This window comes from Ambystoma mexicanum, chromosome 3p, assembly GCF_040938575.1.
Source record: "Ambystoma mexicanum isolate Mex_15411 chromosome 3p, UKY_AmexF1_1, whole genome shotgun sequence".
Classification (NCBI taxonomy): Eukaryota; Metazoa; Chordata; class Amphibia; order Caudata; family Ambystomatidae; genus Ambystoma; species Ambystoma mexicanum.
This window is the reverse complement of record NC_090925.1, coordinates 925,964,289-925,978,104: the sequence shown is the minus strand read 5'-3', so window position 1 is coordinate 925,978,104 and position 13,816 is coordinate 925,964,289. Positions and strand designations below refer to the sequence as shown.

General features: G+C 47.7%; 1 protein-coding gene across 4 annotated transcripts in view; it reads right to left on the bottom strand.

Annotated features, from left to right (window-relative positions):
* UQCC1 (ubiquinol-cytochrome c reductase complex assembly factor 1) overlaps positions 1–13,816 on the bottom strand; it is a 999,068-nt gene that overhangs the window by 120,227 nt on the left and 865,025 nt on the right. For all 4 annotated transcript variants that reach the window (XM_069652211.1, XM_069652212.1, XM_069652210.1 and 1 more), the window contains one exon: positions 2,890–2,967. In XM_069652211.1, the coding sequence (XP_069508312.1) occupies positions 2,890–2,967 (78 nt within the window). The remainder of the gene's footprint in view (positions 1–2,889; positions 2,968–13,816) is intronic.

Sequence of the window (13,816 nt, the reverse complement as noted above, 5' to 3'; positions counted from 1 at the left end):
CATTTCAGTTTGGATGATCACGTTTGATACATGGGTGGGTGATGCAGGCATACGTCGGGGTCACTCATGTTGGGGAAGACGTATGGTATAAGACATGCATATTTGTTGGGGCCTGCATACAGTGTGACTTATGTCATTTACATCTTTGTGTGGTATGTGTCAGGTACGGCATTGCCTTGCTGCAGGAAACTGCATGTGTCTGTGATGCGTCCAACAACTTTGCTGGGAATGTGTGTGTGTTGGGCCATGGCTTGTCTCTTTGGACAGACATATTGGTGGACTTTCATCAGACTCTGCATTACAGTGTTTTCTTAGGACACTCGCCTCCATCTGCCGATGTTGTGGCGCCACACTCCATGTCTCTGACACCCTCTATGCCCTCAATGCCAATCAGGCTAGCACAGATGTCCTCCCATCGGGACAGCTTGATGGGGGAGCTGGCTCCTCCGCCTGTTGCCATTGCCTGGCTCCTGTTGGCAGAGAGCATGTTCTGTACTCGCAGCCGCAAGTTGCCCCACCACTTCCTGCAGTCTTTTATAGTGCGCGGGGTGTTACCGACTGCGCTTACTTTCTGCGCCACAAGTGCCCAGATCTCTTTCTTGCGAATGATGGCCTCTCTCTTCATGCTCTGGGCGAACACGATATGTCAGCATGTTCCTGCAGGGTCCCAGCTAGCATGTCCAGCTCAACTTCTTGAAGCGCTCCTTGCGCTGGCGGGAGGCACCTTTCTTAATAGCCTTTGGCATTGTGGTGTGTTAGAGGATGAGTTTCCACGAACAGCAGTGTCCCACAGGTCCTGTGTGCTGAGGATTGCAATGGATTGTGTTTTAAAGATGGCCGCTGTGCTCCTTCCCGTTCCTGTGCGATGATGCTACTTCCGGTTCCGCTTATTTACGGTGACCGTTATTAGCGGTGGCCGCTAATGCTGCATTGGTTCATGCCGGTAGTGCAATCTGCGCTATGCATGATGCCGCTAAGGGTCTTTTTTCGTGCCTTTTACAGCATGGCGGTAATGCCCTTACTGGCCTGGCGCAAAGCTTGTGCCCGCGAAGTCGTAATAGCCCTCTATTAGCGGGCTCTTGACTACACGGACACGCTATTTGCGCCATGCCGGTAAGAACAGTTACTTACCTCTAACCTCTGAATGACCCCCAGTGACGGACTATTTGTTTGATATCCTGATGTTTTCATTAGTTTTCTTTGAGGCAGGGAAACCCCTCTTAGTTTTAGGGACAGACAGGTATTTTTACTTCTTACCCTTACAACACACACATACATTCCCACCTACAGACCAGCGACACAAGCTTAGCAATTAGCATATTAGCAGTAACAGAACCATGGCTAAGTGCTTTCCTCTTTAACCCTATCTCACACTTCCACATCAGTAGCTAATCAGACCCAACACGCTGTAGTCTATCAGACCTTGGGTGCATCCCTATGGATAATATACTACTAAGTTGCTCTGTCAAAATCAGAAAGAAGAATTGCACACAGTAACCAGTACTTCTGACCTGCATCCATAAACACTACAGGTTAATCACTGCCTCTCCTAGTGTTCCACTAATGTCCACCCCCACCCTTTTTCTTACAGAGCCAAGTGCAGCGAGGCCACCAATAGTGGCCGAAGGGTGTTATGTGAGACCACTCACAATACTGTTGACACATGTACATGTGGCCAACTGTGAGGCCTCCCTTTCCAGCACTGTTAACACTTGTGCATGTGGACTGCTGGGAGGGCCTGCTCGGTCAATGCTGTTGCCACATGCACATTTGCCCTACTAGGAAGCCTTCCTTGCAAAAACTTAACACATGTGGCCTGCAACAAGGCCAGTGTTGCCAAGACATAAAAAGGTGTTCTGCAACAGAACTCCTGAGTCAAGGTAAGAGATCTGCTCAATGTGATGACATACCATTCACTGTGCACATACGCTGCAAGTAGTACTCCGCAGCATAGTACACGGCAGAGTCTTATGACAAATACAGTCCAGCTGTCACATAGTCTCTACCATATGCATGAGCAGTGCATGTAAAATGTAGCAGATCCTTCAACTGTAGACAATTACCCTTGAGGTTCATACACTTAATTCTTGCTACATTCCCCTTATAGCTCTGCGCCGCATAGCACACAGAGGAGTCCCACGAACTAAAGGTGGTCATGATGTCACATAGTTTCTATTCCCTTTAATACATTCCTTGCCTCTTCTCCATCCTCTCTTAGGCGTCCAACGTCTCCACACTAGCCTCTGCTTTCTGTAGGGTGCCTGAGTTAAAGTTGCCTTGTGCTTCTCAGCCTACAATTTTCTGAAGTGTCATTCATCCTAGAGAGCTTCCAGGTCATTACATACGGCGGGAGGCCCTATACAAATGTAACATAACATACCACACACCCATTTCTCTCCTTCCAGAACAAATCACACTCAGCCACACACTGCATCTCCATTCAATTCCTCAACAGTCTCCCCTATCCACACTTTGCCTGAGTACGCGTGTGTACACACACACACACACACACACACACACACACACACACACACACACACACACACACACACACACACACACACACACACACACACACACACACACACACACACACACACACACACACACACACACACACACACACACACACCCCCCCCCCCCCCCCCCCCAACCCCCCCCCCCCCCCCCCCTTGAGGTCTGAGCACCCTGTTTCAACTATCTTCGCCATGCACTCTAGGGTGTTGGGGAAGCATCAGTCCTCCTGAAAATCATTATAATGTGAGGAGCCCCTAGAAAGCATCAGGGTTTATCAAACCGAATAGTCAGATCCTTTATCCACAACATATGCATTTCGACTGCCTCTTTCCACTTTTACACTTCCCTCTACACGTCACAATTAAAGTGTACCTCATCATATCCAAAAATAGCTGCATAGAAGTGTTCGGTCATGGTCCTCATGCTGGATTTCAGGGAAACTGAATCAATCTGAAAAGAACAACAGTATATAAAGTCTGAGTAGGGCATTTATTGAAGAGAAACACATTAGCACTACAATGCACTTTTTAATTCATTGCGCTCTCTAGGATTTTAGTTCCTAGGCATGCCCCTCTTGCCTTGTTTACCAATCAGTAAAAGACTTAGATGAATGACTTCTTCGAAGGTTTGAAAACACAGTAGTATAATTATTAGGAAGCAGAGAACTTCTTGGTTTACCACAAGGGTATGGTAGTGTAGTTTTAAAATAATTAAAAATCCATGTAAAAAAACACTTATTGAAATATTTTATTGAATCGACAGGCTTGTATTGCTTTGCATCTGGAATTTATGTTGACTGTTTGAAGAATTCCATTTTGAACCTTTTTAGAGAATGTTGCACAAATATACCAACACATATACATACATCCATATAAACACACACAATGTTTTTAAAGGGGTGTTAGTTAAGTTACCATTACAAAAAACGTACAAAATATCAGTGAGAATCTTTGTTAAAGGTACCCAATGGTTGCAGCGCAAGAAAACAAAACCTAAAGGAACCATAACTCTGGCACCGCACTGCACTTGAGGCTACCCCAGACATAATAGATGACATTACAACAGTCATCCACAACATGACTGATGACATCATATAGGACATGACTGATGAGTACGCACTGTGCAACAAACAATTTAAGGACTGTTTATTATGTCGTAAGTCCATATTAATTTGTCAATCATTAAATGTGCAAGAATGTCTGGCAATTGGAGTGCATAGTGTATGTAGATCTGAAAAAGCACACATTTGTGTGTAGCAAAGTAAAATGAAAAAGGCAAATTATGATATGTAGAGAAGTTGGTCAGACTTGCCATGGCCCAGGCTCTACAAAGTAGACAGGGAGCCTGGCCTGTGGCCATGGTCATTGGCAACTTTGCCTAGGGCTCAGGCCATGGCCTAAACCAGGCCATTCTCCCCCCAGCCACCTCTCAAAACAAAGCAGCTAATGGGCCAGGCCTGCTGCCAGGGTCAATGGCCTCTGTACCCCTATATTGCGGGGGGTCTGTGGGTCACTAAACATTGCATGCGATCATGGCCATTGGCCAATGAGATTGAGGTATGGCATATGGCCATGCTTCAATTCACCCACACACCTTAAGTGGAATCAGTGGAAGCCAAGGGGGCTGTAATAAGCCCCTTTTCATATGCATGGACGTTTGGTGGGTCCACAAGTATTGCAATATAAATCTGCATTTTATTACTGTTTTGGGGGCATAGTACACTACTCTGGGACACGTTACCTTAGACAAGGTGATAAGGGGTTCTAGAAGGCTTTAATATGGCCTATAATGGCAAAAAACATGGTTGAATTTGCAGCGAAATTCAAAGATCCGGTAAAGGTCCATGAACCACAATTGCAGCTTGTGGAAAAATGTTTGCCTCCAAGCAATCACATTGTACGAGTCCGAACTAGTAAATCCCCTCGCTTGGAAATGTCAGCAAATGGAAATATCTGGAAGTCACTCCGCAGACCGTACCAAGATATCACTATCTTTTTTGATCTACGTTTTGACAGCTTTTAAACAAACCGCTGGACGGATGACAACCAGATTTGCGAAAAACTCCATTGGAGACCAGACCACACCTTCTTGAAGAATTTTGGCACCTATCTGCCTAGTGGTTCCAGCTGTAGGCTACAGAAATGTTCTGTAGTGCAAGTCAATGGAGCTTTACAAAACTTGGGGACTCTTTATAACTTCACACACCCTTGATAAAAACTGCTTGCAACTTTCCAGAGACATTTAGAGTCTGGTCTGCATCTATTTTGTAAAGTGTTGAGAAGATTCGAACAGCGCCAAAGTTATGAAACACCCAAAAAGAGCAATTTACCCATAACTATAAGGTCACCATAACCAACTAAAATATATACTATCTATACACAGGGTTTGTAATCCCTGGGATGTATTTAGCTCTTGATTGTACACTAGAAAAGCCTGGCTAACTTGAACACCAACAGAAACCAGGAGCTTCTGTTAACTCCTGGTGCCATGCAGACATATCTCTATGGCATTACTCTGTGTGTTTGACAATGTGTATAAATGAACATTAATAAACATTTAAAACATACTAGTCATATATAATGTCAAAGGGTTATGGTGTCATTTGAAAGTTACACTTGCAGCATGCTATGTACTAGCTCCTTGTTCAACAGAGGTAGCACATGCTTAGTGGGTGATGCACAATAAGCTAATTAAACCTTTTTTTTGATTCTGGCAGGATATTATATATTTTTTTCTCCAAAAAAGAATATGCAGATATCTTAATGAGACTAAAAGCCATTTAATTGCAAGTTTTTCTGACCGTCCCTTCCAGCGCAGATGGAATGAAGATTTTGGGAAAAACAAGACAATAAACAGTCGCCTTTGGCGTTCCGTATCTGTTCCTGCCTGTGTTTTGGATTTGTAGTTTCTTCACAGAGGCATGACCTTCACAGATTAACTCTGTGCAGGTTTAAATATGGCACAATAAATCATGGGTGGCAGCAGAGAGAAAGAAAGTCTTAGGCTGCCCTCAAGACGGCTTGAAGGGATGGCTTAGTGTCATGTTAGGAGCAAATATGTGGAGGATGGTAGATCAGAGGCAGAGCCCGTTGTAGGTCCATCTTGACTGAGTCTGCTGAATGCTATGCCCCTTTAAGTTTAAGGTAGGTATAGGAATCTCACTCATTCACACGTTAATTCAACTGCATTTCAAAGGCCAATCAGGCTAACAGTAACATTTCCAGTCATTACTTCTAAAAGGTTGCTCAGGTTGAAACAGAGCAAGCAATATGTCAGACTGATCCCTTCACAAGATAGGTTGTGGCAAAGTCATTCAGATGTCAGTCTTGTGCCTCAAAATGATCAGCATGGAGGGGTAGACAGAGGCAAGGAGAACAGCTCTAGTTGGTTTATAAATGCTGGTCAATTTTGAGCTCGGACCCCGACTCAAACGGTAGCAATCGAGGAAACAAGGCAGTCGTTGCTTTCATAGCCGCTAATGTGTTAATGGAACTTGAAGACAGCAATTGAATTTTTCCCCCAAAACATCAAGCACAGATGAAAACGTAGGCCAATTCACAAAAGATTGTGTCAACTTTCGTGTACCATTTACGTATGCAAGGTAACAAACTAAGTCCTTAAATTGTGCATGCTGAGTGATTTACCCCCACCTACAGAATAAGTATGTAGGGGATAGTGTCTGCTATTGTTCAGAACAAACCACACATTCAAAAAGGAATGCGCTATGAAGGGGGCAGACACTGAGGCAGTTTTTCCGGTGCTCGGTTTTCGATTTCAGACCTCGAGGTGGTAACACATCAGGAAAGCATGAGCGTTTCCATCACACATATGCACATTTACACCACTGAAAAAGCAGTTGAGATGAAAAAAAATGAATTTTTAGTGAAAATCTGCTCCTTGGACACACATGGGTTCAGATGAATAACGTATGCCGAGGGGTCTGGAACTTGTGAAGCTTTTAGAATGCATGGAATGTTGCCTAATGTGACACAGGGAGGAAAGGCTACTCAAGGGATCCACAACCAAAGGCTACTCTTTATTTAAGAATGTGCAGGCAGAGATGGGAGGAGCACCTCACATTTTGTCCTCGCCTCTTATTGTACATTGTGATCAGTTTTGATTTTCTTTAAACATACAGTTAGTCTTTAAAGTTGTATTCAAAGTGGACTGAGATTCTCTCTTAATCAGGTGTCTATGTGCGAGATACGATATAACTTCTGGGAGCAAGTACAGAAAACATAAAAAAAAAAATCTCTACATGTCGAGTACCAAATGTTTCCAGGGGCATGTTCCAAGTATTCGTGTATGGTCATTTTTCTGTCACATCCCCCCATTTGCTGGCACCCAGTATGTTTTAAACCTAAGGTGCTTGGGTATACATGCCTCCTCACGCTTTGAGCTGGATAGATTTTTCAAAGGTCATACGGTAGATTCCCCGTATGCCCTCTTTGGAAATAGCCAAATTGTATAGCCAGGGATAGAGGGGTGTGTATAAATAGTTTGGTTTGGCCTAAAAGCATCATCTATTTCTTACATTTTGAAAATTCAAAGAACTGTACCTTCGGAGTACAGCTCAAACTTAATTGCAGAACAAATCTGCAAATACATTACAACCCCCTTTCCAAGGTTTTAAACCCTTGTTACCAATGATATCCGAGAACATCTCAGTTTTCTGTTACAGGAGGGATAGGTAAGGCCCAAGGTGTCATAGGTTGGTGCTCCTTTACAACCTATGCATTGTGCATGTTAGCATTGGACCGACCATAGTTCCCCATGAACAACGTCCTTTTTGCGAGTCCCTAAAAACCTGATGACAAGTCTATTCAGGCTTTATATGCCAATTATCATTCATTCTACCATTCCATCTGCAAATCACCTTCACTTGTGCTGCGCTGTATCATTTCTCAGTTTATCATTGCGCTGTGCACCACCCTACCCTAAACATGGAGCAGTTTATTGTTCAATCTGTAGTAGACTAACTTGGAATTATTAGGTTTTTGGGGTTTTGGGACATATTGCAGGCAGGGACTGGACGATACCCATGACATTTTAGGATAGCTCCATGTATTAAGGATTCTGTAAGCTGCTTTTTTTAAAATATACACACAGGGTTTGTGATTGCTGATGGTAATTAGTTTCTGACTGTACCATAGAAGAGCCTGGTTAGCATGACACGAACAGAAACTAAGAGCTGCTGTTAACTAGTGGTGCCAGCAGACATACTGTCATATGGTTAATTTGGTAGCAAGGATTATACATAGTCCAATGACAGCCAAGGGAATATAAGTGTGAATTTATTTTCCAAAAACAGCTGACACGTGTTTCGACCTATGCAAGGTCTTCCTCGGGGATGATTACATCATAAATCACAATCATGTTCCCATTATATATAATAATACATAAACGGATCAATCATGTTTGTTTCAGATAAAAATCACAGAAATAAAAATTCAATCAGCATATTCCTGTTGGGGATAATGTATGTGTGTGTGCGCGCAACAGTCATCATCCCAATTTTTATTTTTAAAATACACATTGACAACACCATTGTCCATTAACGTGCAATTTCATCATTAAGTATATTAACACTCAACGATCACATATGTCCGACAAGAATATGTGAATTTTGAAACAGAAAACAAATTATACAATTCAACAAAAAAATCATACATCACAAGAGAAAGAGGCGGGGAACAGAGAAGTAGGCAGAAAATGGTTCGGGAGAAGGAAAATAATGTATGATCAATTCAACTTCAAAGGTTCTCATGTATGAACACATTCCTACTAAACCCATTAGTTAATTGTGTCATAGTGCTAATCAAGTCCAACACCTTCCTATTTATACTCAATCATCACCTCAATTTGAGTTAGTACCTCTAAACTCCCCCTTTAAAATTGTACACTTGTCATACCTGATATCCCATCCTTATTATTGGTTCATAGGTCAAAAAGCGCCTCAGTGCTGCTACAGACCATGCAAAATGTGACCTGCTGAACCCTCTAGTCAACATGTGCATCCCTAAACCAATCTCACACCATAAAGTGGTCAATTATAATAAGGGTTGCCCTCATATTCACACATTCTGTAATCTTGTTGACCTATGTATTTCAAAACAAATGGTCTTCCTTCAAATAACTCTGTAATCGTGTTCCCTGTAATTATCCTTTAAAAAGAAAAATAGGGAGTCACCAATTCCAATTGTATAGTGAAAAGCATTAGGCAAAAGGTACTGCAAATTAATGTATTATCTATTGTGCTTCAATCAATCCTGACATTGTCAGTCCAGCCTTGTGTCAAAACAATTTACAAGCTTCCAGGATCAAAAAGGTATGTTTCCCCAGAATCTTCCTTTCCCATGTGTATCTAATATCTGTTAAGAAATCATCCCATGAGCGACTGGCAGCTTCTCATTACACATTGTTAAATGTTGAGAACTAAAATGTAATATACTCACACACTGCGAGTTTGTTAGAACACACAGAACCCTGTTGGGATAGACCGCTCCAAGAAACCGGAGTGTTTGCGATGGCCGCCATTTTATGACATTATTTATGGACACGTGACGTTGGCACGTGTGACGTCACATTAATTAAAATACTGAAACACCATTGTGGTTCTTTAATGGCATGGCGTTCCAATATACCCAATTAAGTTTCACGTTCAAAGTTTTTGTTGTTAACATATCGGGATCTGTGTTGCTCCACAGCCCTCCATCGGTACTCAGTCCCCAATGAATAATTACGCCCCATACTCAAAAGTCTAGTCTAATTTTGAAATTAATTAAACTAATGATGTAAAGGGAGATAAGGAGCACATGGTCTTAGCTATCCAGTAGAATTGTACCTTGTGTGGCCTTGGGCTTAGACCATTTGCTAATTTTAGACTGTGCCTGCACCCTCCCAGGACAACAACCTTGCATTAGGAGTAATCTGCAGACCTATAAATCAACAGGTAGTTAGCTCAACCAGATGCAGTCCTTTCAGCATACATCTATTATACATAGTTCCACCCTACTGAAGGGAGGGATATTTTGTAAACATCTACAGGCAAGGATCTGTTGAAAGGAACAAGTTACTTACCTGTAACTGTTGTTCTCCAGCATGGGTCTGGCATGGATTCACATGGTCATGAATATTCCCCGTCGTCAGGCTGGGAATCCTCGGTAAAGAAAAAAAAACCAGTATCAGTTTCGTTTCTGATCTGACTTTCTCTGCGTCATACTGACCACAGCCAATGACTGCCCTCTACCTAAGCCCCACCTCTGGCAGCCATCTTCAGATTTGGAAGCACGTGAAGTGGCAGTATGACCAAGTGAAGAGCCGCAGAGGGGTAGGCGGGAGGGTTCGCATGTGAATCCATGCCAGACCCATGCTGGAGAACAACAGTTACAGGTAAGTAACTTGTTCCTTCTCCAGCATGGGGTCTGGCATGGATTCACATGCTCATGAATAAAGAATACATAGCAGTACACACATGCACAACCACGGGAGGTGGCAAAGGCTCAATATTAAGCATCATATCAAACTCAACATTAAGCATCTTACCTCCTCACCAGGCTCACCTCAGGCGAACAGGTTGCGCAGCACTGCTTGGCCGACCCTGGACTCCTCCCTGGAATCCCGGTCGACGCAGTAGAATTTCGTGAAGGTGTGCGTCGACCTCCACGTAGCAGCCCTGCATATGTCCAGCAGGGGCACACCAGATAGGAACGCCGTGGTAGCTGCGATCGCTCTGGTGGAATGGGCTCTCGGACGGCCAGGCAGCGGTCGGTTTGCCAACCGGTGACAGTACATGATACAGCCGGAGAGCCATCTGGAAATGGAAGCCTTCGAGAGAGCCTTCCCCTGATTGACAGGTCCAAAGTTCACAAAGAGTTGTGATGTCTTCCGAAAACACTTCGTGCGGTCCACGTAGAACTTCAGCGCTCTAGCCACATCCAGCGAGTGCAAAGTCCTCTCAGCCGGCGACGAAGGCGACGGGAAGAACACAGGCAACACCAAGGGTTCGTTGAGATGGAAGTCCGACGGTACCTTGGGCATGAAGGAGGGGTGCGTCCTGAGCACTACCCTCGTGTCGTGAAAAGTCAAGTACGGGGCCTTGCAGGAAAGGGCCTGGATCTCTCCCACTCGTCGTGCGGAGGTGATGGCCACAAGAAACGCTGTTTTCCACGACAGAAATTTCAACGGAGCTGAGTGCAGAGGCTCGAACGGAGGTCCCATGAGCTTGGTCAGCACCACGTTGAGCTCCCAAACCGGGGCCGGAGCCTTCACCGGCGGGAACGATCTGAACAGTCCCTTCATGAACTCTTTCACCAGACGATGAGACCACAAGGACGTCCGCCCCGTGGTTCTGGTGTATCGGGAGATCGCAGCAAGATGAATCTTGATGGACGCGTGTGCCAGTCCAGCTTTGGCCAGCGTCAGCAGGTACGGCAGTACTTGGGGGGCCGTAATCCGTAGAGGGTTAATCTTCTGTGCGTGGCACCAGACAGAGAACCTCTTCCATTTGTGTCCGTAGCATTTAAGAGTCGAGGACGCCCTGGCCTTTGCAAGAACCTCTCTGCAGTCGGCCGGTATGTCGTATCCTCCAAACTCTAGCGCTGCAGGAGCCAGGCCTGCAGGTTCAGCGATTTCGGGTCGTGGTGGAGGATGGCGCCTCCTTCTCTGGAGAGTAGATCCGCGTCCACCGGCAGCTTGATTGGCGGGGACGCCGACAAGTCCAGAAGGTCCGGGAACCATATCTGCCTCGGCCACGCAGGTGCGACGAGGATCATCCTGCACCGTGACCTCTTGAGCTGGTTGACGAGCCGGATTAGCAGTGGCAAAGGAGGGAACGCGTAGAGGAACAGGCCCTCCCAGGGGAACGAGAAAGCATCGCCCATGCTCCTCGCCTGGGGAAACCTGCTGGCGAACCTCCGGCACTTGGAGTTCGTCACCGTCGCGAACAGGTCGATCTGGGGTGTGCCCCACCGTCGGAAGAGGCGATCCACTAGATCCTGCCGTAGCTCCCACTCGTGGCACGAGCGCAGCTCCCTGCTGAGTGAGTCGGCGATGGTGTTTTTTATCCCTGCCAGATGAAACGGCACCAGAAATATCCTTTGGGCGATGGCCCAATGCCACAGGTCCTGCGCCTCCTTGGACAGTGCTGGGGACCTGGTTCCGCCCTGTTTCCTGATGTAAAACATGGTGGTGGTGTTGTCGGTGAAGATCCTCACCACCTTGCCCTTGAGGGACGGAAGGAAGGACCTGAGGGCCCAAAACACTGCACGGAGCTCCAGGACGTTGATATGTAGGGATTTCTCCGTCGGGAGCCAAAGGCCTCTTGCGTGCAGATTTTCGGTGTGCGCTCCCCACCCTTCCAGGGAGGCATCCGTGGTCACTGTCTCCTGGTGGGCTGGGGTCTGGAAGTCCAAGCCCGCCGTCAGATGCGCGCGGGTGCCCCACCACCGGATCGCTCGTCGGAAACTCTCGTCGAGTGTGATCCTTTCCTCGAAGCTGCCCGTCGTTTGGATCCAGCGCGCGTCCAGGAACTCCTGCAACGGGCGCATCCGGAGCCTGCACATGGGAATGAGGTAGATGCAGGAAGACATCATTCCGAGGAGGGACTTGATGGACCTCACCTTGGCCGCGTCGGCCACCAACATCCGCTGCACCTTGCCCAGGATGGTCCTGGTCCTCTCCTCCGACGGGGAGGCCAGAAGGGACACTGTGTTGAGCCTCGCTCCCAGAAACAGAGCGTCTTGCGCGGGTACCAGGTGGGATTTGGCATAGTTCACGGAGAATCCCAGGTCCGTGAGAAGTTGGACGGTCCTTGCCGTGTGAACCACGGCGAGCTCCCTCGTCTTGGCTCGGATGAGCCAGTCGTCCAGGTAGGGGTAGACGTGGACCCCCTCGCGGTGCAGCTGCGCCGCCACCGGTGCGAGGCACTTGGTGAATACCCTGGGTGCCGACCGTAGTCCGAAGGGGAGGGCTTTGAACTGGTAATGACGCCCTTGGACCACAAACCTGAGGAATTTTCGGTGCCCCTTTAGGATGTGAATATGGAAGTAGGCATCCTCCAAATCCAACGACGACAGGAAGTCTCCTTCCTCCAGCTGACCCAGGACGTGCTGGAGGGTGACCATCCGGAACTTCTGCGCCTTGATGAACTTGTTCAGACGCCGCAGGTCCAGGATGGGGCACCATCCCCCCGTCTTCTTCTTCACGAGGAAGTATCTCGAGTAGACTCCGGAGCCCCGAAGCCTCTTTGGGACGAGTTCGATGGCGCCCTTCCTGAGCATCGCTTTTACCTCCAGGAGAAGTTGAGGGACGTGAAGTTCTTTCCTGGCCACGTGGGGGACGCGCGGGCACCTTCTCTGGAACTCGAGCGGGTGGCCCCGGGCCAAGGCGTCCAGCACCCAACGGTCGGTGGAGATGGACTCCCACACGCTGACGAAGCTCGCCAGCCGGCCTCCCACCGGGGTGCTTCGGTGGGGGCCCGACCCCACGGCCGGTTCAATCCTGCTTCGACGAGGCTTTGCCGCCTTGACCTCCTTGGCGACGACGGCGGGGTCCGCCAGACTTGCCTCGTCCTCTGTAGGCCTCCTGAGACGACGAGCGGGCCGCTTGACGGTAGGTGGAGAAACCGCCGCCGGAACCTTTGGAGGCGCCCTTGCCTCCGCTGCTCCGAAAGGGCGTCCGTCGTTGTTGCAGAACTCCCAGGGCCCGGGCCGTCTCAGTGTCCGCTTTAATGGCCTGAAGGGAATCGTCCACTGTTTTCCCAAACAGGTTGTTCCCATCGAAGGGCATGTCCAGGACTCTGGTCTGAACGTCTTGACGGAAGTCCGTAGCCTTGAGCCATCCACGCCGCCTAAGGCAAACGCCGTTGCCCAACTGGCGGAACCCAGTGTCGGCGATGTCCGTCGCAACGGTAATGGCGTGGTCCGAAGCCACCTCACCTTCTTGCAGGATCTCCAGGGCCTCTGTCCTCTTGTCGTCCGGCAGCAAGTCCAGCAGGGGAGCCAGTTTGTACCAGAGCTCCCTGTCGTAGCGGGGCACGATAGCCAAGGCGTTGGCCGCTTTAATCGTCGTCGCTGCCGACGAGATGACTATGCGTCCCATAGCGTCCAATTTCTTTCCCTCACCGTCCGGTGGGGAAGTCGATGTGGAGGCCCCCCCCCCGCTTTCTTCCTGGCCGCCGCGGAGACGACGGAGTCCGGGGTAGGCTGCGCCCGGAGGCACAGGGGGGCCGTGTCCGGGACCCGGTACTTCTTCTCGTACCGGTCTCTTCTAGCTGGCGTCGTGGAAGGGTTCTTGAGGA